General features: G+C 36.5%; 3 protein-coding genes across 7 annotated transcripts; 1 reads left to right on the forward strand and 2 right to left on the reverse strand.

The window, feature by feature from the left end:
* Positions 1 to 1,303: 1,303 nt before the first annotated feature.
* Positions 1,304 to 9,084, reverse strand: Gpo1 (glycerophosphate oxidase 1). 2 transcript variants are annotated; one of them, XM_018451966.1, is made up of 12 exons: positions 8,928 to 9,084; positions 6,795 to 6,919; positions 6,179 to 6,335; positions 5,885 to 6,107; positions 5,642 to 5,805; positions 5,440 to 5,552; positions 5,168 to 5,361; positions 4,275 to 4,663; positions 3,952 to 4,202; positions 3,186 to 3,533; positions 2,984 to 3,082; positions 1,304 to 2,474 (listed from the first exon to the last, which is right to left on the reverse strand). In XM_018451966.1, exons 2-12 carry the CDS (start codon positions 6,879 to 6,881, stop codon positions 2,340 to 2,342), a joined length of 2,160 nt encoding a protein of 719 aa, XP_018307468.1. In that variant the 5' UTR covers positions 6,882 to 6,919; positions 8,928 to 9,084; the 3' UTR covers positions 1,304 to 2,339. The 2 variants fall into 2 exon arrangements, with proteins under 2 accessions (XP_018307468.1, XP_018307467.1); XM_018451965.1 differs by lacking the exon at positions 2,984 to 3,082 and adding an exon at positions 2,836 to 2,937 and having other exon boundaries at positions 6,795 to 6,917; positions 8,926 to 9,081.
* A 1,061-nt stretch (positions 9,085 to 10,145) lies between these two features.
* On the reverse strand, positions 10,146 to 16,939 carry coro (protein coronin). 4 transcript variants are annotated; one of them, XM_018451969.1, is made up of 6 exons: positions 16,762 to 16,939; positions 14,399 to 14,604; positions 13,547 to 14,028; positions 11,221 to 11,599; positions 10,884 to 11,126; positions 10,146 to 10,797 (listed from the first exon to the last, which is right to left on the reverse strand). In XM_018451969.1, the coding sequence occupies exons 2-6, from the start codon at positions 14,594 to 14,596 to the stop codon at positions 10,609 to 10,611; spliced, it is 1,491 nt and encodes a 496-aa protein (XP_018307471.1). In that variant the 5' UTR covers positions 14,597 to 14,604; positions 16,762 to 16,939; the 3' UTR covers positions 10,146 to 10,608. The 4 variants fall into 4 exon arrangements, with proteins under 4 accessions (XP_018307471.1, XP_018307469.1, XP_018307472.1 ...); XM_018451967.1 differs by having other exon boundaries at positions 14,399 to 14,609; XM_018451970.1 differs by lacking the exon at positions 16,762 to 16,939 and adding an exon at positions 16,520 to 16,623 and having other exon boundaries at positions 14,399 to 14,609.
* A 5,184-nt stretch (positions 16,940 to 22,123) lies between these two features.
* On the forward strand, positions 22,124 to 22,852 carry LOC108725137 (uncharacterized). Its single transcript, XM_018451937.1, has 2 exons — positions 22,124 to 22,430; positions 22,599 to 22,852. Exons 1-2 carry the CDS (start codon positions 22,259 to 22,261, stop codon positions 22,667 to 22,669), a joined length of 243 nt encoding a protein of 80 aa, XP_018307439.1. The 5' UTR covers positions 22,124 to 22,258; the 3' UTR covers positions 22,670 to 22,852.
* The last annotated feature ends 1,006 nt before the right edge of the window (positions 22,853 to 23,858 follow it).

Raw genomic sequence — 23,858 nt, forward strand, 5'->3', positions numbered from 1 at the left:
TGTGATAGGACACGTGTCGCGATCTATGATCCGCGAGAATTCTCGGGAATGTTCCTTGACGATTGATGATTTTCGAATTAACCCGTAATAGGATCACGTATCTGGAGACACGGTAGTGTCTCGGCGCCAAGAGCAGTTTTTGTTACGCCGAAAGAACTTATGATCTTTGGAATCTGTTTTTTTTTTGTTATTAGTTTTAAGCTTCAAAATTTTCAATTATATAAAAAATTACAAATGAATTTAACGCAAACATATTGGACTTTAAAAGCACAGTCAATTTTTTGATTGTGAATTTTTAGATTTTAGATAAATTTAAATCTATAAAAAAATTAATGAAATTTAACTTTTATGATATTAAAAATTAGTTGTTGAGGATTTCACAAATATGCAAGAATTTTTTTAGTTTTTTATATTGTCTGGAACAATAAAAGAATCTGCACTAAAGTTCGAAGACTCAGGTTGCGAATAAAGGATGAAAATTTCACATTGTTGACGGAGGGATATAGTACGATAATTAGCCCACATCCTACATGAATAGAACAACTGAAAAATCAGATTGTAAAACATAAAATTATTCCAAATCATTATTTAAAAATTAGGAAAATGGGTTCCAGGATCTGTATGTTCTGGAATCTGTAAATTAAGGGGATGCTGGAGTGACCAAATTATTACATTACAGTCGTATAAAAATCTTCGAATTGACTGAACGGAATAAAAAATCCTTTTGTAGGATTAAAGTAGACGCAAAATTTTAGGAGGTGGTGCAGTGAATCTTGTACTAAAATCGAAAAAAAGTTAAAAAATTTGTTAACATTCTTTTAACATTCTGTTACCAATATTTGACAAAAATCCACTGCACCACCTCTTAATTTTGTGTCTATTTTAATCCTACAAAAGGATTTTTTATTCCGTTCAGTCAATTCGAAGATTTTTATACGACTGTAATGTGATAATTTGGTCACTCCATATCCCCTTAAAGCGCTTCTTACTTTCAAGAAAGTCACGAAAAAGAAAAAGTATTCGTCAGACGATCAGCTGCCTTATCTCCTTCCTTGCATAAGGGTTTCAACCTCATACACGTAAAATGAAATTCGGAAACCTAGACTTATTCTAAAAAAAATATCTAGAATTGAATTCTTAAACAATTCCTTTCCTAATCATCTGACGATAAAGTTATCAGAAAATTCTTTTCTCGATACGCCATACGTTGTCTGACCGGTGAGTGTCGACAATATGCGATATAATTTGTAGCATGTTACCAATATTTGACAAAAAAAAATTGGAAAAACAGTACTACAAATTATTCGTTTGCTATCGATTTTATTCATATAATGATGATGATAATGATGATGAGATGATGAGATAAATTACAAGTGCCTGTCACTGTGTCACATTACAGTGATAATATACATTAGATGATTTCTCACTATATATCTGTAGTTTGTACAATTTTAGCATATATTAGTAATGATACAAAGATAGTAGTTCACATTACTACCGGTTTAGTTTCAGAAACCAGATGACAAAATTTCTTTAAAATGACGTATTACAAGCGTATCTTACAGCAACGCTATACTCATAATTTTGCAGAAAATAAACGTCTAGTACTGAACAAAAAAGCGAGTGATTAAATAATACATAATGTACATTATAATGCTATAAATACTATGAATGTCAAGGCAATTTAGGATGCTAAAGTCCCAATATTACATAAATTATACTCCTACACCGAGAAAAGTATTCTGGTTACACCAACAAACAAAATTCATTAAATGAATTAGAATTCTGGTTATCTCGAGTAAAATGTTCAATAGATTTAATTGTGTCTTATTGGTATTTTTCTGGTCGCTACCAGAATTTCAATTAAGGCAACGAAATTTTTTCCAATTTAACAAAAATATACAATACAATTATTACAAGTATGTTGCATCAGCATTGTATATACAAATAGAAAGAATGCGATTGTGCTCCATCTTGTACATAATATAGATGTTACATACAAATAATGCACGTCAAAATTGTGAAAAGGGATACTACGCATATAAATAAATCTTTCTTTGTAATTGACTTCAATCACTTATCGATAAAAATCTACGCGATGGACGTGAGTATATAAATTCGTATGTTGCGAATTATTCGATACGAAACATTTGCAGATTATAATATACTTTTTTAAAGATATTATTCGTAATAGAGTTTCATTTCGCAAGAGAGATTATTTGATTCTTTTCGTTTCGATCGTATAAACTGATATTCTTAGATATAAATACACGATAGTAAAACCTGTCAAATGTGAAATTAAAATATTCCAAAATTCCAATTCCTAAGGCTGGTCTATTTTATAGCCCTCCCCCTGATCTCTCGACGCTTATTTGTTTCTTGAGTGTTTCCTTTTCGTGCTGCGCTTCCTCCATTTCAGCCATCCGTGCAAAACGTGAATATGCCACATGGCCAGATTTTATAGCTGACATCATCTATATATAAAAAATGATATAAGTTTATATATGTATATATAGAATAAAAAAATGATTTGGCAAATGTTAAAATATTCGAAAAAAAAAGTATGAAATAACTTTGATTACATCATAATGCATGCAATATAAATACAAAAAAGAACACAAGGCATTGCAACAAACTGATAATTTTACTAATTGCTAATTATTAATTTCTCTGTCAATTCAGAAATTATTATTGGGAATTGCTACACATAATCGTGTTAAAAAAGAAACGAGATCATTCTGAAAAACTATTGCACTGTACAATGCATAATGAAAAAACAAATATGCGAAAAGAAATCCGACTGTGACTGTGTGCATAAAGCGCAATGTCACAGACCTGAAGATATTCATCCAATTCAACTTGACCGTTCATATTGGTGTCGATTTCACGCAGAATTTCGTGAAGTTCTTCACCCGGTACTTCCTTATCTCCAAAGAGCTGTGAAGAGAAAGAATATACATTGAGTATATGTTTGATGATTTACCTGCAAGTAATCTGGTAATTCCATTTGGCCATTGTAAGCAACATCAATTTCACTCAACAAGCTGTGCATCTCATCCTGGTTCATATGTATACCTAATACCTGTGTATCGGCGATGTTAATGGATATTGATAATTAAAGAAAGCGGAAGTAGATAAAAAATATCAGAGATACTGAAGAGATGCAAAAATATATATATGCAAACCTTTAGTCCTCGTCTAATGTCATTGATAGACACATATCCTTTCTTGTCCTTGTCTATAATTCGGAAGCGTTTGATGTAGAGTTGGATCTCATCCTTGGTGAGATTGATAGGAATCTTGTCGCGGGAAGCACGGTTCACCATCTGACCCATCTCTTGAGCGAGAAACTCACTGGCCTCGCGATGCTGCTTCTTCTTCTCCTCTGCCGACCAATGCAATTCCTCGGCCATGATATCTATGATACCTGGCAGCGCCTCTTGAGCCGCTTGGACATTGAGGAAAGCGAGTCGTAATCGACGTGCGATCATGTCGATCGCGGTTCTAGCATATTCCCGTACACCGTAGCGTATCTGAAATATATATTTAAGATATTTTACAAGAAGGACATAATTGTTGATCGAAAAAACCCTACATTAATTATATGGAAAGTGAGAAATGGTCAATGGTGAAAAATCACGAAAATGATTTATATAATGTAGCTTGTAATTATAATAAACAAAAGATTTAATAGACAAGATAATATATAAGGCTTAATAATGGATAATTGAACTATGGTGCACCAAAGATGTAAAACTTGTGCTTGTAGAACACCTTTGATACATCACAGCTAAAAAGTATCCATTATTTAAATCTTATGTCTAGGAGATATCTTTTGTTCATCACATTATAAGTTACATTATATGTAAAAAAAAAAACAATTTATTTCACCGGGACTCAATCTTCTATATGATTAGTGTGGTGTCGTTTGAACAATTCAGAGACAATTACTTCAGCATCGATGTACGGAAATTCCGGATGAATTTTCTTCCCAATGATAGGCCATCGTTTCCCCGTAAGCGAGGCCATTTTAGCTACGGCAAATGCACGATCTCCATAGCTCTTGGACAAATGTTGCGCGACCTCGCATTCCAGACCGAAATCCTGCACCAATCTAATGTACATTGTGGGACTCCAGCCCTGAGCGCCTTCCAGAAGAAAGCCATCAGTCTGGCAGGGTCTTTCTGGTTCTAGGTCGCAAGCTTTAAACAAACATTTATGAGTCTTTTATTACACACTATTTATACACTTTGCGTTTAATTCTGCCGATATACCTTTTATAGCCGCGTCAATGGTTTCTTGAGCCATCGCTCGGTAAGTCGTCCATTTGCCGCCTGCTATCGTGATGAGATTCGTAGGACTGACGTGCACGATGTGATTCCTAGCGAGTGACTGCGTATTCGGTTTATTCGGATCGGAAACGAGCGGCCTGATACCGCTCCAGGCAGAAAGAACGTCTCCGCGGCGCACCTCAACATCTGGGTTCAGGTAATTTTTCACTTCCTGCAGAATGAACATGATCTCGTCTTCTGTGGGCCGAGGATTATGTGTTACCTCGCAAGGCAAATCGGTTGTTCCTGCAATTGTTTGCTTTTGCCACGGTAAAAAGAAAATCACCCGGCCGTCACTCGTTGCTGGATCAAGTAGACCCATTTGATCGGGACTGAAAATGTCGTAAAAGAAGCGTTGATACATTGATTATAATGAATTCAATAATATGCTACTAAGCCTCCGAAGCTGACGATGAATCTATTAGATTCTCTATGCAGTGATTGTTCGGATAACAAAGATTCTGATAAATAAACATAATTCGCATTCTCCGTGAAGTAACGTGAAGATAAAAAAATACATTATTATTTATGAATTTACATTAGTTCTTAATTTTTGTATTATTTATTATTACAGTAATTACCATTTCACACGAAAATGTTAAATAATTCAATTTTCTTCATGTTACATTTGCAAATTTGAATTAATCTTATTAAAATAAACTTAGTATTCATTCTTTTTTTAAATACAAATTACAGTTATGTCATTTTGGTTCCTTAAAATTAATCAATGCCTTTTAATCAACATATATTAAATAGATCTCACAAATCCAATGTCAATAACAGATTTTGACGTCAGCTCCAGAGGGTTAATGTTAACAATACATTGTTCTTTTTACCTGTAATATCCTGGCAATACTATGTGAACGCCGGAAGACGGACAGCAGATAGACTGGACATTTTGATCGTCCATCTTTCTAATATGATCGGTGAAGGGACCAGTCGCATTAATTATCGCCTTAGCCTTTACATCCCATTCCTCTCCCGTGAGTTCGTCTCTAAGGTGAGCTCCCACAAGAACTCGTTTGCCATCCTTTTCGGACAGGGAAAAATATTTTTACAAAATATTCTCTCATATTTTCACGAATATTTTCGAATACCTGGCACCTACCCTGTCGAGACCCTTTAATAAGTTGACTACTTTAACATGATTTACGACCGTTGCGCCGTGTCTCGAAGCTGTTAGAGCGACGGCCAGATTCATCCTGGCATCATCTTGTTGGCCTGTCAAATAGCACATTTATTTAAGAGACAGATAGCTTGGCTATGTAAAAATTGTAAAGAGATAAAAAGAGAGATAACAAGATGACTACCGTCATAATAGACAATAGCTCCCGTTAGTTTGTCGCCTTTCAGCATAGGAAAAAGTTCCAGAGCGTTCGATTTACTCAAGTAATACGATGATTTGACGGTTTTGCTACCCGCTACCAGATCGTACATCTTAATGCCAAACCAATAATAAGGAATTTGCCACCATCTGACGAAAGTAGTAGAAATATATGTGAAAAAGAACATGTAGCACCGAAAGTTTATACTCCATTCGTGCATAAACGTACGTGTAAACAGGCAACATAATGGGCAATGGATGTGCCAGATGTGGTGCGCTTTCCAGCATTGACGCACGTTCGTGAAGTGCTTCTTTCACCATTTTATACTGCTCGACGTCCACTTGCATGATCGCTTTCTGCAGATATCGTACGCCACCGTGGATTAACTTCGTGCTGCGGGACGACGTGCCAGATGCAAAGTCATCGGCTTCAACCAATGCAGTTTTTAGACCTTCGAAAAGAAGAAGAGTGGAAGTGTAGAACTTTATTTGAGCAAGCAAACAAGAAAGAGAGAGATCGTACCTCGTGTGCAAGCGTCCAAAGCGCATCCTGCTCCCGTTGCACCACCTCCGATTATTAAAACATCGTAGTCCTGCGATTTCAAAATTTTCATTTGATCTTCTCGTGTCGGCAAGGTCCTTCGAGGCGGTCTTGGTTTCCATTTCATTTCAGCGTGTACCTACAATCAAGTACGTAGATATATTTAATTTTTTAATTAATATGTCACTCATTTGCTACGACATATAATTAAAAAATCGTCATTTTTTTTAATTGCAAAAAAACAGAAAAAAGAAACAACATTCTTAAAGAAAAAAAAGGAAAAACATGTTTAAAGAAACATACGTTTATTTCTTTACAATTATTATACCAAAATTGTATTTTAAAATTAATATTGCAAAATTTTATGTGATTCAAAACATTCAAATTTATTTTTTGGTAAATTGCTGAGTTGTATTGTTGTTGTGCCAAATGAGTAATATGTATATGATATATCAGGTACCTAAACAGGCGTATCTCTACATCGCATTATATAACACATAATAATAAATAGACGTGCATGCAGGATCTTTGAAGAGTCTCAGCATCTTAGGTCTTATCTTGAAGCATCTCATGTCATAGCTGATTACATTGTACTGACCGTGCTATCTGACAAAAGGAAGTATGAAGTAAGAGTACCGGCACCCACAGCACTTGCTCCAGCAACAAACCACCTGAGCGACGCCATCGTCTATCACTAGCTCCTCTCGATTTTCTCGAGGAAACCTGAAATCAAGAAAAGAGCATGATAATATAATTATAAATACAAAATCTAGACAATAGAATTCTCTCTCTCTCTCTCCTCTCTCTTCTCTGTATCTATATATTACATTATATAATATATAATTTATACAACTAAAAAATTATGCAATACAAATAAAAAAAAACATTGAGGAATAAATTGACAATTTTCTACATAAAGTGAAGTAAAATGCTGTTAAATGCTTAAATACTTATTAAATACTTGTTGGAGCAAGTATTTAACATTTTTTTTCATGGAAAACTAACGAGAAACTATCTTAATTTCCAAAAATTAAAAGAAAAATATACAAGGTAATGATTTTGTTCTTGATGATATTTAAATGACACTTATTCAGATCAACTTTTGAATTGTAAATTTTAAATTAAGCTTGCTTAATAAAAAATTTATAGCTATAAGATAAGAAAATATATTGTAGTTGTGGAATTTTTTGATAACAACCGATTCGACCTCGGTGAAAGACATTCATCCTTCGTTTTTTTCCACCTTTTAGCAGCAGTTGGGAGTAAAAGATAAAGAATAATTGTAAAGCAAAGTGAAATAATTAACATTAAAAATGCCAAAACAATATTAATTAAAAATATTAGTTGTATTCAGCAGAAAAAAAACTCTGCAACTGTGTTGTAATATTTTTTTGTATGATTAATTTATACATCTTGATCCACACTAAATTTATAATGTCAAATTATATTCAATTTGAATTATTTTTAATCATATCTAAAGTATCAAATTTGACTAAAATTTAGTTTATTACTTATTAAGTTAATATACTCGTAAATATTATTTCCTTTGAAACCAACTATAGAAATGGATTTACATTTTGACACACATAGAAGTAAAATATAACAAAATGTTAATTAACTCAAGAGAGATTATCTTTTAATTGGGTTGCCATTGCACCTTTGATCTCTAACAGTGTAATGAGGAACTAAGAGCAAGAATCAATTATATGAAATATCTATTATAAATAATTTTATAATAGTTGCAAAGCTGTTTTTTTTTAACAGTTGAGAAAGGCCTGAACTGGGGCATTTTATACAGTCTTGTACGCTGCGCATTCAACATACGCAATCTATAAATAATTTAAAGATTGTGCATTGTGTCGTGAAATGCCTGCGACGCAAAGTGGGACTCATTATTATTATCACTAGAATAACGACAAGTGATCTGTTTAGCAACCCTGATAAGATGCCGAAAACCGAACCACGCGGGATTGCGTGACATTCGACATGATTCGGCGTGATTATACGACCACGCGACTGCGACGATAAATGCAGCACAATCATGTAATCGACTCGTGCATAGAAATCCGGGTATCGACAGTTGGTCATTGTCCGGCGGGATGCTATCTTGATCTTTAAATCTCATCTCTTTATAATAGGTATGAATCACCTGAAAAAAAAAGGATTAAAAAGGCAATACCATTGGTATGATTCATGCCTCTGGGAGATAACGTATCGTTACGAAATTCTTATCTTTCCACGCGGACTCAGCTCGATGGCGGTCGAGCTATAGCCGGCGATTCGGGCTCGTCTTGGAAAGGGAGACAAACGTCTCACGAGACAAACCACCTTGAAACGTGCGTGTATAACGTACAACACGAGAACACAATGCTAGGCGGGGTGTCGCAAGGTCAGGCTAAAATAGCGCTCGCGAGCGCTCACGGGCGGTATGTCCGTGCCAAGTATATCAAATAAAATGTCACTCGTATTCCCCATTACGCGTAACGCATTATTTATCTTACGCATTATTCAACCCTCGTTGCTCTCGAGGCTCTCATGAATCAGCGTCGTCGTTTCCAGATCTTGTGGTCGAACGAACGCAAGTCAATTGTCTCGAGAAGACTCGAGAGGAAAATCGCTCGCTCTGAGAAAGTGCTAAAAAGTAACATTGCCAGTTGATGTCGAGATCGCAAGGCAATTGGGGAACCGGAGTACAAATTGGGAGTTGGTTTTTGACGAATGACATACTCACTGTGAGCTAAAGGGACGTAACTCTCACTCACAACCAAACAGGTAGTCTGACACTAAGATTCCACGTGGCGCATTATCTTCAATTTTCTTCCAGTGGCTGATACTCGCACCAAACAAACGTATCCCACAACTAACGGCCAATGTCGACCAATGTCGACTGAGCTGTAACTCGACGACGATCGTCAAAATATAATAGCTATAGAGCGATCGTTCATCACGCTTCCGATGCTGACCGGTAGAGAGTGTCAGTTAACAAACTGTCATATCGGCAGCAGATTTTCACGAAGAGATCTCTTCGTTAGCGATCTACGAACATGTCGATTCAAGTCGATCAATCGAAATTTGTGTCGAGAACGAGGGCGTATGTCTATAAAATTCTTTACCTTTTTCTAATATTAATTTCAATATAAATTAGCTTCGTTGCCTATTTTTATCAATGCAGATTAACTCGAATCTCATTTTGCTAGCTTTTTCTAGAAGAAAAGTTCTAAAAATTATGTCCATTTCAATGTAGATTAATTTTAATCTCAGCTTAACTTTGTATTTTTTTAGTTCTAAGAATTATGTTTATTTTTATCAATGCAGATTAACTTTAATCTCAATTTAACTTTGTATTTTTTTCTAGTTCTAAAAATTAAATACAAAATAAAGTAAATTAAACCAAGATTAGGATTAAAGTTAATCTATATGTATATTAATAGAACATTTTTAGAATTAGAAAGAAATAAAAAACTAGCAAACCGAGATTAAAGTTAATTCTATTTTGGTAAAAATATGCACAAGGATAACTTCGACGAGACTCTGATTAACTTAATCAGTTATTAATTCACTAATACTGTATTATTTGATTGAATGTGAGTAAAATTATTTAACATATGAAAAAAATTGAAGACAAATTACATTCCAACAAAAAATTTTTGTATTTTTAGGAAATTTTCAGTTTTAAATGTATGAAGATTTCTGAAAATATCTTAAACTTGTTAAATTTTCTTTAAAAATTATACAACGAAAAATCTTACAATATTTTAAAATTCATATATGTGTATAAAAACTATAAAATTATACGGAAACTTCGGAAAAATTATATAAAGAATTCTAAGAAAAACTTTCAAGGGCAGTTGGAAATTTTGCTCGAGCAATTCTGCCGGTTGAATTAATCATCGATCAAGTTAATTAAAGTCACCCATAGGTTGCAATATCGCATAAGTAACATATCACGTTGAAACAAAATAATACTCTTTGTTATTTAACAGCAAATATCTGTACAAGTTAGGCACTCGCGTATGTCACGAATTATCATTCGTATAAAGGTTCATATACATAAAAGTCTCGTACGCTGGGTGTGTTATATCGATCGAAAACTTAACTCTAGGGACATACATTGTCATGTATGGCTATAACGCCTGTAAAATATATATAATATATTATATATATATAATAATAATAATAAAACATGTAAACATAATACAAATGCAGAGAATGTACGATGAATGGATGTACAATAAATAGCAAAGATCGTTGCAAAGAGTCAGGGGCACATGGCGTCGCTAAAAACCTACTATTTACACAAGTTGTTATATCAAAATATACGATCATTCTTATTAGACGATATATTAGTGAAAAATATTCTCGTTAGAAGTACAACGTCACGCCGGAGTCGTCGGGGACAAAAGTCGGCGTTTCTACACCTCATCGGAAGCAAGTGTTTCTTTACCATCGGGAGACGCTGATTTTTCCTTCCTCTCTTTCCTTTCTTCCTCCTTCATTTGAAGAGCGACCGCCGACTCCAGCACTCGTATCCTTCCCTCGTGTTTAACGATCACTGTTTTTAATTTTCTTATTTCTTCTCTGCATTCCTTCAATAATTCCTCCTGTAAAAAATTTATAGTTTTATTTATAGTTTTCATTTAGCCCGATCAAAAAAAAAAAACAGAGAAAATGAATTCCCGATACGTACGCAAACTCCATGTGAAACTTCCATAGCGTTTTGCGCAGCATTAGATGCGACCTTCGCGCCTTTACTCAATATATTGGATTTCTTTTGTACTTTAAGTTCATTCTTAGAAGCGGACGGCTGATAGCCGTCCCTGAGGGATATTAGTACAGGCTCTGCGTCAGTACCACCCTCCCATTCTTCTGCCGAGATCGCGGCAGTATCACCGGCAGTATCGGGATACAAATCTTCTTGGAAGAGCTCAGACTGAAACACAATTATATAGCACACTCGTTACTTCTCCAATCGACTCTCCCAATTTTTCGGTTTCTACTTCCAAATCGGAGTAATGCTTTCTCACCTTTCTTGGCACTGTCATAGATACTACTTGGCAAAAGCCTGAATTGTTTAATCGATAGAATCTGGTTATTTCACAGCTATTAACGTCACAGCCTCGTTTTGGCATCATTCCTATACCTCGTTGAGGATCGGGAGTTTGAAAAGTATTGATATAATGAACAAACGGCGGTTCGGGCGTAATTTCGAAGTATCGGATCACAGAATCGCCCTTGCCACACAGATATACTAAATTTGTATCGGGATCATATAGAGGGAACATAACTCCGTTGCTCGTATCTAATTCTACCATAACAATAGGCTCGCCCAACATGTCGGGAGCTCGTAATGAATATTGTCTTTCCGACATCTTACTAAAACCCGTCGTAAAGATCAAGCCACCCCTGAAAATATAATACAAATAGTTCTCTCAATCAGTATGCACAAAGATTTCGCCAATATCTAATGCGGTAGCCTTTTTTGTTATTTAACGTGTTAATTTTTTTACATATATATAATATATACATTATTATACATAATATATATATATTATGATAAGATATATTTACATTGCATTACTTTGTAATATCTTAATATAATATTTTACATACAGAAATTAATCATCAAAACTCTTACTACATCCACCTTATTACCACCTCATTACGTAGAGCTTATCTTTTTTACAATATTTTACACAAATATCTTTCATGAACGTTGTCTTACCACAAATAAGACACATATTGCAATATAAGAAATATAATTACAATATACAAATTACATATGTACAACACTTGCTTGCATAAACTTGTACAAGTACAAAGTTTGGTGAATCCTTTCTTTTACAAGCGTAAACAATAATTATTATCATATTATTTTATAAAGACATTTCTACGAAATTAATATTCGTTGTAACTTACATATTATTTTTAAGCATTCTAACATTTACAATTACAGTTTAAATTAATAACTTGGTGCACAATACTTACTGGAATATTTATGGAGAATTACAGAGCACACACATCTTGACATTCGTATATATTAAGTTGGCATCTTCGTCATTGTCGAAAATTCAGTCTGGCGATCTTTCCATTAAAAATTATCAGAATCTTGCACTACACAAACCGGAAATACAAGATGATAAAAACAAGTGTACCTTTACGTACGCTAACATGTTTGTCTTATAAACTCTAAAACACTCGTGGATAAAAGCACGAAAAGTATCGTGTATATGTCGACATACGTCGAAAATATATAGTCACGTCAAGTTAATCGAAAATGGTATTACAAAAAGAAAAGACAAAAAAGGAATAACAATATAGAAAGGAAGAGCTCCAATATTGTGGCTATATCTAAGAAAAAATTATCTCTAAACAATTTCTACCAACACATAGATTATTTATATTGAATTATTACTAATATATATTTGTGTAAAAAGGTGGATGTATTCCATTCGATGATTATGTTTTATAAACACGTTTTACACTTGTTCTCTTATGAACGTTTAAATTCAAGTACCTAATATAAAAAGTAAAGAAGTTGCAACTTTGTACAATAATATACTTTGTACAATTATATTGTATATTATTCACACATTCCTTTTTGTTTAATATTTATTTACATCCACACTCTCTCATGCAAATTCACTCGTTAGTTTAATGCACTTTTCCTCTTACAAAATCATAGCCATAAAAATTGGTTATTTTGATGTTTAAGTATCGACAATATAGCATTCTGAATTATATATCATATATATGTAAAAATGTTAAAAAAATCGTAAAATGTTTTTTGTCATTTTCAATGTTGAGTCATGTTAATAGTGCATTTAAATTAAACGTCTTTTATCAAAAAGTGGAGAGAATTAAGAGTTTCAGAATAAAGTATGTATTTAAATATTTACATTAAAAAAAATAATATAACATATCTGGGCGATATGTTGTATTTGAAATAAGGCTGATGCAACTGGAAATATATATCTTTAAGAAACATTTAAACAGCTTTTCAACAGCAGGAAAATTATGCGTTCTCTATTTGCTGTTCCTCTACTTCACAAATTATATTTGTTTCCACTAATGTAAATTAATTTAATCTCGGTTTAACTTATTCTTCATGTTTTTCTAATTCTTAGAACTAGAAAAAGATGAATAGTTAAATCGAAATTAAAGTTAAACTACCTATTGATAGAAAACATTAGAATTTAATCTGTTTTGCAAACATGTCTATATTTTCCTACATTTCTCACTCTTTTCCTTGTTGCATCAATCTGATTTTTTATACAATATACAAATACATGTGAATAATATATAGCAATAAAAAGCTAAAATGCTGAAGAATAAAATACATGGAGTACGTACCTAAGAAAGATGGCACGCGTTGCCTTGCTTCCTTCATGCGCTATAGCTTCTTCTAATATTTCTCCCGACCTTGGATTTAAGATTCTAATTTTTTTATCTTTGCACGTAGTGACTAATCGAGATCCATCCCAGTTCCAGCATGCGGAATAAACCACGTCTGTATGGCAGTCGATGCGCATCAGAGCTTCTCCTGTCCCGACGTTCCAAATAATAACAAGATTGTCCGAACCGGCTGTGAGCAGCACGTTTAACGCAGAGGGATGCCATAGCACTAGACCGACTCTGCGTTGGTGCAGTTGCAGATCTACTATCGACTCAGTCAATGTCCTGGAAATACCTCCGTCGGGTATCTGCCATACTTTGACAACACAGTCCTCAGAACCGGAGGCTATGACATTATCATTATGGGGGCACCAAGCGATGTCCAGTACAGGTCCCTTGTGTCCACCTACTAAAGGATAGTCCGCCGGTATTCTTCCTACCTACAAACGTTTCAACAATAGAGATCAGCTACCAATTATGGTGCGGCCAAGGAACTTGAAACGGATATTGCAAACTGTCATTTGGAAAGCTATGTCATTACTGCTGTTGTTACTGTAATAATACATATATACACGACATGCCAATCCAGCTGCGTTAGCCAATGAAAGGGGAGAAACTCGGCGATGAAATTGGGGCAGGCATAAATGTAAAGAGGTCTGTTTTTTTTTACTACATTGTGAACTGCGCTTTCTCGCTTTTGTCAAATATCAAACATATACCTATTTTACCTTAAGTACAAAATGTGTACAGCTATAAAAACAGATCTAAAGCGAAAGAAGAAACAAAAAAAAGTAAAGATCGAAAGCTTACCTTGTTGTGCGGCAGGACGATGAAGGCACCGCCGCCCGCCGATTCCACGATGATGGCGAGAAACTTGGGATTCACGGCGCAGAACGTCGAGTCCCACGACGACTTGGACACCCTGATGTTGTCGTAGCATTGCTCGCGCTTCAACGGAGTTCCGTACACGTGGCGGAACTTGCTGGTGCGCACCACGCGGAAAGACATGTCTGCACCTGCTCTGCAATCAACGGAGCGGAGACAACGGAGTGAGAGAGAGAGTGAGAGAGAGAGAGAGAAAGAGAGAGAGAGAGAGAAAGAGAGAGAGAGCGGGCCGAGCGAGGTGGAGCGGTCTCCGCGGGGGTCGCCGACGTGCGCCGGTCTTTCTGCCGTGATTATTTTTAATAAATTATCGTCGTACACGCGTCCGCGACACGGGCGTGGGCGTCGCGTGGAACATCCCCGCTCTTTATAAATAGATTCCCCACCTCTCACTCCGTCTTTCTCTCTCCCTCCCCCTCTCTCTTTCTCACTCTCTGTCCTCTCGTACACAAACGGACACGACCGCAATAAGAATATATTTCGAATGCTCGGTCGCTTTGCATCTACGTGTTCGGCGCGACCGCCGCGGCATGCGTAATGAACAGTTTTGCGAACTTTGCCGATTATCGCGGCGAACGGATGAAGAGAGAGAAAGAGAAAAAGAGAGAGAGAGAGAGAGCGCTTCCCGCGCTCCTTACATGGTGCATCGAAAAATGATTTCGATTCACCGAAATAGACGGGGTCGCGCGAGCGCGGCCGCGCCCGAGCGAGAGTGAGAAAGAGAGCGAAAGAGAGCGAGAGAATCGTGATTCACGAATGATTCGAAATAATACGCGCTCCGCATATGTGTCATTCTCATCCTGACCGGCATGACCTACTCGCGCGACACGCGAAGATCCGAGAGATCTTCATTGTCTCTCGACGAGAACGTCGAACGGGGCGAAGGATTCGAAAATCGCGGCTGATTCTCCGCAACTTCGCGCAATTCCCCTCCCCCACCCGCTCCGATTATGAGTGCTTTCCATCACTTTCCATTCGTGATAATTTAAGTCGATACATATTAAATACGGAGAAAGATAGAATGTTTGTATCGACTTGTTTCTAGCAATATAGATTAACTTTAATCTCGGTTTAATTTACTCATATCCTTTTCTTAGAACTAGAAAAAGAGAAAAGGAAATTAAATCAAGATTAAAGCTAATCTTGGCATCGATGTAGGAACGTCCCGTTTCCCACCAGTTATCAAGATTAACTTTAATCTTGGTTTAACTTTACTGTTTATCTTTTCTTAATTCTTAGAGTTAGAAAAAGGTAAGAGTCTATTGAACCGAGATTAAAGTTAATCTTACATTAGTGCTTAAAATGAACTTTAATGGAAAGCACCTTATATTAGGTTTGTTTTCTGTTGCACTGGATTATTTTCTTCTTGCATTTGCCAAATATCAAACGTATACGTATTCACTTTAAGTATAAGAGTGTATATACATTAAGATCGGTGTTCGTAATCTTTTTTTTACGATCGTCTTAAGTAATGTCTTAATTAGAATACTAATACACGGCTTTATGATAGATTTATAACATGTTAACTTAAACATAAGAATCGACTATGAATATCGGTTTAATGCAGCTGGAAAAAATAGTCCGTTTGTTTTCTTTTTTTGTTCTCGACACTTTCGTTCGAACTCGCGAACGTCCAGCGGAAAACGGCGGACGATAAGAACTGCTTGCGGTTATCGTTATCCAACCGCATTATCGCAGCGCGATATCTCGCGCCGGAATGTATTTTCAAGGTGGTTAGTCACCGGCGTAGAATGATCAAAAGAAAAAAAAAAGGCAAAACAATAAAAAAATACGATAGAACGAAGATCGTAGCACGATATCTCGCGCCGGAAATGTACTTCCAAGGTGGTTAATCAACCGGCGTTGAACGATCGAAAGAAAAAAAGCAGAATGAAAAAAAACTATAAAACGAAGAGCGAAATAACGAGATTCGTATTCCCGCCACACATCACGGGAATACACCGCGCGAATGTGCGATGTGCGGTTCGTTGGACGAGAGCAGCGCTGTGGAAAAACACACGAGGACTCCCGCAAGGCATTCGGGAACACCTTATTTGGAAACGCGCACCCTGCCGAATCGAACAGTCACCCCCGGCGAGTTTAGCAATGCTGTGTTCGCACCGGTCTTTCTTTCGCTCTTCTTTTGTTTTCCTTTCTCTCTCTCTCCCTCTCTCTCATATAGACTCGTCCATCTCGTTTGCAATTTTATTTCATTCTTTGGAGGTTCTAATTGAAAATGTTTTCTCGTTAATTAAGGGAATTATCGATATATCACGAAGGAGGATCGGTACCTCTGGCGAATCTTGCGCCGCGCACCACCACTATATTACACGCGCGTACGAGCAGAACTTGCGAACTGATTCTCCCTCTCCCGCTGTGACAGAAGATGCACGCTTTTGGAAGTGGACTCTTCTCCCCGCCGCTAACCACCACGAGCGCTGACGACGAAACGGCATACACGTCCGTGATCCGTCTATACACATTCGCCGATTTTCGCGACCTCGCAGTGAGACCTTTGTGAGTGAGAAACACTATTCAAAGCAGGGTTGCCAAGTTTCTGAAACACAAGAGATTTATTCGCGTCGTATGCTTCAACATGTTCCAATATGCTCCTACTATAGGTTTGTTCGCGTCGCATGCTCCAACATGTTCCAATTATGGTTCCTGCACACTGGACGCGGAAACGCTTGCCGCGCGGCAAAATGCAACGCGGTAACCAATGAACATGTTGGAAGCTGTAAGCTTATTGGTTACTCCGTCACATTTTGCCGCGCAGCAAGCGTTTCCACGTTTAGTGTGCAGGAACCATTAAGATGCTAATACGGCTCTCTGATTGGTTCATGCACTAGCTTAAGACTATCTCGAATCTTGAGCGCGCCGTCCTATGTATGACAGGCTTCAGGATGTGATTACAGGATGTAATATAACGTGATACGCGATAAAGTAATTAGGAACGCGGCAAGCCGCGTTAGTATATTCCGAATGTAGCCCATGTTTATATAAAAAACTGTAAGTTGAGTGGTTGTCTGTTCACGAATTTCGGACTGAAGGCCGCAGCATAGACTTTTGCATAACGCACAGTGCATAAGCAAATCAATCGATCAAAATCTTTCCTTTTCTCCAATTTCACGGAAAAGAAAAATTTTAATTGGTTGATTCTCTTATGCGCTATGTATTATTGGTGCGTTTCCACTGAGTGCGTCACATGTCGCGTCGTCAGTCCGCGTCAAGAGTTAACCAATCAAAACATCCGATGTGTCACGCAGAGTAGCGCGTCAAATAATACAATAAAATGGGACGTTTTGATTGGTTAACTCGCGATGCGTGACGCGCTCAGTGGAAACGTACCATTATGCCGTTATGCAAAAATCTGTGCTGCAGCCAGGGTTGAGCACCAGGGCACGTATTAAACTCAACGTATTTATACATGGTTTCATACATGGATGAAACTATGTATAATACATCGTAGGTTTCAGCCATGTAATAAAATGGCGCTTCACCGCACCGCACTTTGCAGTGTTCGCGTTGCTTGAAATCCTCAAATTTTTTAACTTAAAATGAGATAGATATATGTTTGAGCGTTGAAAAGAGTGAAAGCGAACTTGTTGAGTGGAAAAGTGCAAGCAACCCGAACAGATCCAAGAATACCATAGCTGTGTTCCTTTATTGCCAACACTGAAAATGAGACAATTTATGTTACATGCACTATAGATTTTCAGTACAGGCATTCAATTTTAGAACATAGCCCATATATCACTATAAGTCTAGCATAGAGCTGCTGGACCAATAAGAAGATATGTAAATCAAAATGACAACTTTAAGGTGAATATTAATTGGTCCAGTGTCCAATGGTCCAATTTTATATCATTGACAAAATAGCAGACAAATTGAATATTTCTGATTTATGTCTATATAATTTAGGAATCGTTTGAGGAAATTTGGGAAAAGCATTTAAACATTTGGGAAATAGTATTTTTCTTATAATTAACAAATTTTATCATGCGTCAAGTTAGCAGACAGCGATTTTATTTAATGTGTTTTATGAATGGAATCGATTAGAAATTATTTGGAGAAGACGTCTTCATTATTATTTTCATTTGGGAAAAGTCACTATTTGGTAATTCAATAGATTTATACATTATGAAAACGAACAAAGCCCGGGTGTAGTATGGGTGTAGTAGGTGTAGTACAATGAATATAGTAAACCTAAAATCGTCAAAAATTAATTTATTTTTCAATGTAGTCTCCTTTTAGGCTTATACACTTCGTCCAACGCTGCTCCAATTTGTTAATCCCTTCCGAATAGTAGGATTGGTTCAACTGTGCAAAATAGGCATTCGTTTCCGCAGTCACCTCCTGGTTTGAATAAAATCTCTTTCCCGCTAGCCATTTCTTCAAATTGGGGAATAAGTAATAGTCCGAGGGAGCCAAATCTGGAGAATAGGAGGGATGCGGAACGAATTGGAACCTTAATTCCATCAATTTTGCGGCCAGAGGAGTGAGCTGGTGCATTGTCGTGATGGAAAAGGACTTTCTTGTGGGCCAATCGTGGATTTTTTCTTGCAGCTCGATTTTCAAACGGTCCAATAACGATGAATAATATGTATCTGTAATAGTTCTACCCTTTTTCATATAGTCGACAAGAATTATTCCTTACGAATCCCAAAAGACGGTCGCCATAACCTTCCCGGCCAAAGGAATGGTCTTCGCCTTCTTTAATGCAGATTCTTCGTCAGTAACCCATTGTTTGGACTGTATTTTGATCTCAGGCGTGTAGTGATGTATCCATGTTTCATCCACAGTGACGAAACGATGCTTAAAGTCCTGTGGATTCCGCTGATACAGCTGCAAACAGTCCTTGGAACACCTCACACGATTTCGTTTTTGGTCAACTGTGAGCAATCGCGGCACCCATCTTGCGGATAACTTTTTCATGCCCAAATGTTGATGCAAAATATTATGTACTCATTCAGTTGAGATGCCCACAACACTAGCAATCTCACGCACCTTCAGTCGTCTATCATCCAACACCATATCATGGATTTCTTCAATGATTTCTGGCGTAGTGGCTTTAACAGGACATCCAGAACGTTCAGCGTCACTTGTGCCTCATATGGCCACTCCGAAATATTTGAAACCATTTATAAACTGTTCTAATCGAAGGTGCAAATTCATTACAATGTTTATCAAGCTTCTTTTTAGTCTCCTGAGGTGATTTGCCTTTCATAAAGTAATGTTTGATCAACACACGAAATTCTCTTCCATCCATTTTTTGGAAATCACTCGACTTCCTCGATGCAAACGAACGCCAAATACAAAGAAATAGACCGATCTGGCTGAAACTTGGTGTATGCTCTTCCAAAAGATGCTATTAACTGAAAATAATCTTAATACGGACCAATGGTCGCGTTCAGCAGACTCAACTGTTGCGGAGCGGATTAGTGAGCTCTCACTGCTATTGGATGATCTAAAAGAATACACCAATAGCAACGAGCGCTTACGGATCCGCTCCACAACAGTTGAGTCTGCTGAACGCAACCAATGATACCATCTCTCTGACTTTGCACGAACTTTTCAAACCACCCTCATAATACACGTTTTATACGTAGGAAATGTAAGAACCTCTCAAAGCGTTAAATTTCCCAACTCTGGCTGCAGTCAGACTTTTAACGTGGATAATGTAGAGATCGATCTTAAGAATTAATTACACACATGATGTAGAGATGGCGCCACATGAATATAATACTAGAGAGAAGCAGTGGACATCCTGACCTTTTTCGTTCGTAGGGTAATGTCCACATTTTTTTAGTTCTTTTCCATACTATTACGTAGATTAGACAAGGATGAACAATTAAAGTTGATTATTCATCCTTATCTAACCTATGGTCAAGCCATTGCGCATGACAGACTAAATCAGAACCATCAATCAAATGCTTGCCCAAAGTTAATGGAATACACATGGTAACAACATTAACCTATAGACCTGTTCTTTTTGGCTGAACTTTTGCACCAGTTTATCCTTCTTCTTCTTCTTTCCTCCTGAAGAGAAAAGGAAGAAAGATGAGCTGGTGCAAAAGTTCAGCCAAAAAGAACAGGAACCTATATCTATACTGGAATGATCATTAAGACTGCGTTGAAAAACATCACCTGGATGCCCGTGTATCATTCTATCCTTGTTTAACAACAAGGATAAAACGATGCACAGGAGTATTTGGGTAACGTTTCCGAATGCAGCCTAAGCGGCCTGGTACGAGCCGAGAGAGCGCAAATTTTGAATATCGGTATCCTTGTACAGTAAAATTCGAAATTTTTTACTATACATAGAAGTATGTGTGAGAAAAAAAATTGTAATTTTGCGGCAATATATAAGATATTGTAGCATTAAAAGTATGTATATTTAATTTATTTAGTACATTTATATAATAAAAAAATCATCAATTTAATGATATATTATCCAAATATTTATGTTAATATAATCGCAAATTTATATCAATTGTCGATAATGTCAGTTCTTAAATTATATATTCCGGGCTCTTTTTGTATAGACGAAAATTTGCCCAAGGTTGACGATCTTTAATAGTATCTCGTCGGTGGTATAACCCACGTAGCATGGAAGAAAACCACGAAAACGTGGACATTATCTTACGAAGTTTAGTACACAGAAAAAGGCCGAGATGTCCACTCTCAGGTTTCTCTCTAATAATACGTACAAAACTAAAATGCCTCCGATGCTACTGCACAGCGGCACAACTCGGTGTAAAAGGGATCTTTCTTGACTGTTTTGGAACGCATACGACATCTAAGATTGGTATTCATAATCGGTTCTTATTTTAAGACAGTCTTAAGTAATGTCTTACCCCGGATCTATAATAGGTGTTTTAAGCCTTAAGCTGTAAGAAATTGACCAATTACAGTCGAATCCGAGAAGAATAATCGACTGTGATTCGTCCATTTCTTATGGCTTAAGGCTTAAAACTCTATTGTAGATCCGGATTTAAGTAATGTCTTAAGACGCTAATGCGGCCCTCTGATTGGTTCGTGATACCTCAAGACAGAACTTAAGGCGGTCTTGAATATAAGAACTGACTATGAATACCTACCTAAATACGGAATCCATAGACGTTGCTCAAGACTCGAGGTGGTCTTAAGCTAGTGCTTGAACCAATCAGAGGCCGGTATTCATAGTCGGTTCTTATTTTAAGACCGTCTTAAGTAATGTCTTAATACGCTAATGCGGCTCTCTTATTGGTTCATAACACCTCAAGGCTGAACTTGAGACGATCTTGAATATAAGAACTGACTATGAATACCGGCCAGAGAGCCGTATTAGCATCTTAAGACATTGCTTGAGATTAAGACCGGACTATGGATTCCGGCTTAAGGTTTGTTCGCGTCGCAAGATTCAACATGCTCCAATATGCTCCTACCATAGCTCCTATTCACTCTATCAAGCGCGTTGGAGTGAGTAAGAGCTGTGGTAGGAGCATATTGGAACGTGTTGGAGTATGCGACGCGAACAAATCTCTAGTAACAAAATTTGTTTCTCGAATGTCAGGTGTATTTTATGCGTTCCAAAATGCATGAAAAAAAGAGACGCTTCGATCAAGCGAAGTTTCGTTTCTAGATATATAATTACATCGATGATTGAATAATTGACAAGACAAGTGAAGACGAGTGTCTATACAACTGGTGAGACGTTGTACGATTTCTTTTCTAACCTCTTTGAAAAGTCATTTCGTCGTATGCGGTACTTTTATTTCTTTCGTAAATCGTGTCTAAGATCGAGATATGACCAATATACACACAGTAAACAGTATGATCAGCAACAGAAATCGCGATTGTCTCGAATGCAGACTGCTGAGCGGTAGCGGTCTCGTCGCTGCCGGTTTATACGTCTGTCACCACTCCAAACAGTACCAAAAGCAAGTAGGAAAAGCAGCAATGTACTCGGTTGCCTCTGGTACGTCGAGCAGGCATAATATTGCTTTATAGCTTTATTCTGCTTTATTAGAAGCAGAACATCTGCACTTTGTTATACTCAAATAATGATAAATAAATTTTAATAATAAAAAATATCGATATTTTGATGAATCTTTACTCAATGTTAATACAATAATTTTGTTTCCAGTGCTAGTACTCCTTGGTACAGCCAGGATTTTCGACTTGCCACCCTTTCAAGATAAATTTAAACGCAGCTGAGAAATAACTTATTTAAGCGAGCATAAAGCCACAGCATTTTGTAGCAATTGTGCATAAAAATGTGAGTCTGATGTGAAAATAATATGTATATTTTATCATGTTCTTTCCTCATTTATGGTCTTTACCTAGAGCATAAGATTTGTCTATGTAGTCTATTGAATCTTTCACAAATATGAGTGTTTACTTTTAACTAAACACTAATATCTAAAACTAATTTTAGATATTAAAATATTTCCTGAAAAGTTATTGTATTGTTAAAATTTTATATTAAAAATGTATTTTGTTTGATAATTATTTTCATATCTTCCCTATAAACTTTAAATTAAATAATAAATGTAAGAGAGAAAGAGATTAAAGCAAAAAATTTTCTACCTTTATATAACACCTTTGCCATTCAAGTGTTATATGAGCCTCTTTTATTGGATGTAAATTGTTAATAGATACTTATATTACTTTAAAATATACAAGATATTTTATTCCAAGCTCCAAAGTAATAAAAAAGCAACAAATATATCTCGTTTTATGTATACAAAATATTGCAGACCAGTTGCTTTCTTCTCAAATATAGAATTTTTTATTTCCTATCTTTAAATCTTTTGATTTTCATGATTTTGGAATGTGAAGTGAAGCGTATTATTTGCTTCCATTCCGCGAAACGCTATTGAGGCTGATGCGGTGCGAAACACCGATGCGCGCACGCACGCGTATTGCACGTGTTGCAAAATACAAAGGCGCGCGTGCAGCGCGGAGAGCGAGCCGTAAACGCTTTCGTGGTGCGCGCCCGCTCGTTAATATTCGCACCGCGTTACTTCCTGTTACGTACTCAACGATACACTTACAGGACACGCTGGCCATTGCGTAGCGATGTAAACTTGTATACCCACTGTGCGAGTCTCAACGCGGATCGATCGCCTACGCGACCCGAAATATATCCCGTAGCAAAATTGCGAATATCGAAGTACATGTATTGGATGATATTTGGATACTGAAATCATCCAAAGATTATATTTCAGTTCAATTTGAGCAATCGTCTGCAGAATTAATTTGTTAAATACAGTTATTATAAGAATTTGAATCATAATTATTTTTAAAAAATTCAAATAAATTTTTTAACAATATATAGCGATTGTTGGAATTCCGATTTTTTCGAAAAGTGAATACTAAAAAATCAAGGGAAAATTATTTATTG

The sequence above is a fragment of the Mycetomoellerius zeteki genome, unplaced genomic scaffold, assembly GCF_001594055.1.
Source record: "Mycetomoellerius zeteki isolate Tzet28-1 unplaced genomic scaffold, Tzet1.0 scaffold327, whole genome shotgun sequence".
Taxonomy (NCBI): Eukaryota; Metazoa; Arthropoda; class Insecta; order Hymenoptera; family Formicidae; genus Mycetomoellerius; species Mycetomoellerius zeteki.

Coding starts and splice junctions, on each gene's coding strand:
- LOC108725137 (XM_018451937.1), top strand. CDS start 22,259: ATGACCAATATACACACAGTAAACAGTATGATCAGCAACAGAAATCGC. Junction 22,431..22,598: donor AATGTACTCGGTTGCCTCTG/GTACGTCGAGCA, acceptor TTTTGTTTCCAG/TGCTAGTACTCCTTGGTACA.
- Gpo1 (XM_018451965.1), bottom strand. CDS start 6,881: ATGGCGTCGCTCAGGTGGTTTGTTGCTGGAGCAAGTGCTGTGGGTGCC. Junction 6,108..6,178: donor TTTGGACGCTTGCACACGAG/GTACGATCTCTC, acceptor TTCTTTTCGAAG/GTCTAAAAACTGCATTGGTT. Junction 2,475..2,835: donor AATTGGATGAATATCTTCAG/GTCTGTGACATT, acceptor TTTTATATATAG/ATGATGTCAGCTATAAAATC.
- coro (XM_018451969.1), bottom strand. CDS start 14,596: ATGTCTTTCCGCGTGGTGCGCACCAGCAAGTTCCGCCACGTGTACGGA. Junction 14,029..14,398: donor TCGTCCTGCCGCACAACAAG/GTAAGCTTTCGA, acceptor AAACGTTTGTAG/GTAGGAAGAATACCGGCGGA. Junction 10,798..10,883: donor AAGTTTCACATGGAGTTTGC/GTACGTATCGGG, acceptor AATTTTTTACAG/GAGGAATTATTGAAGGAATG.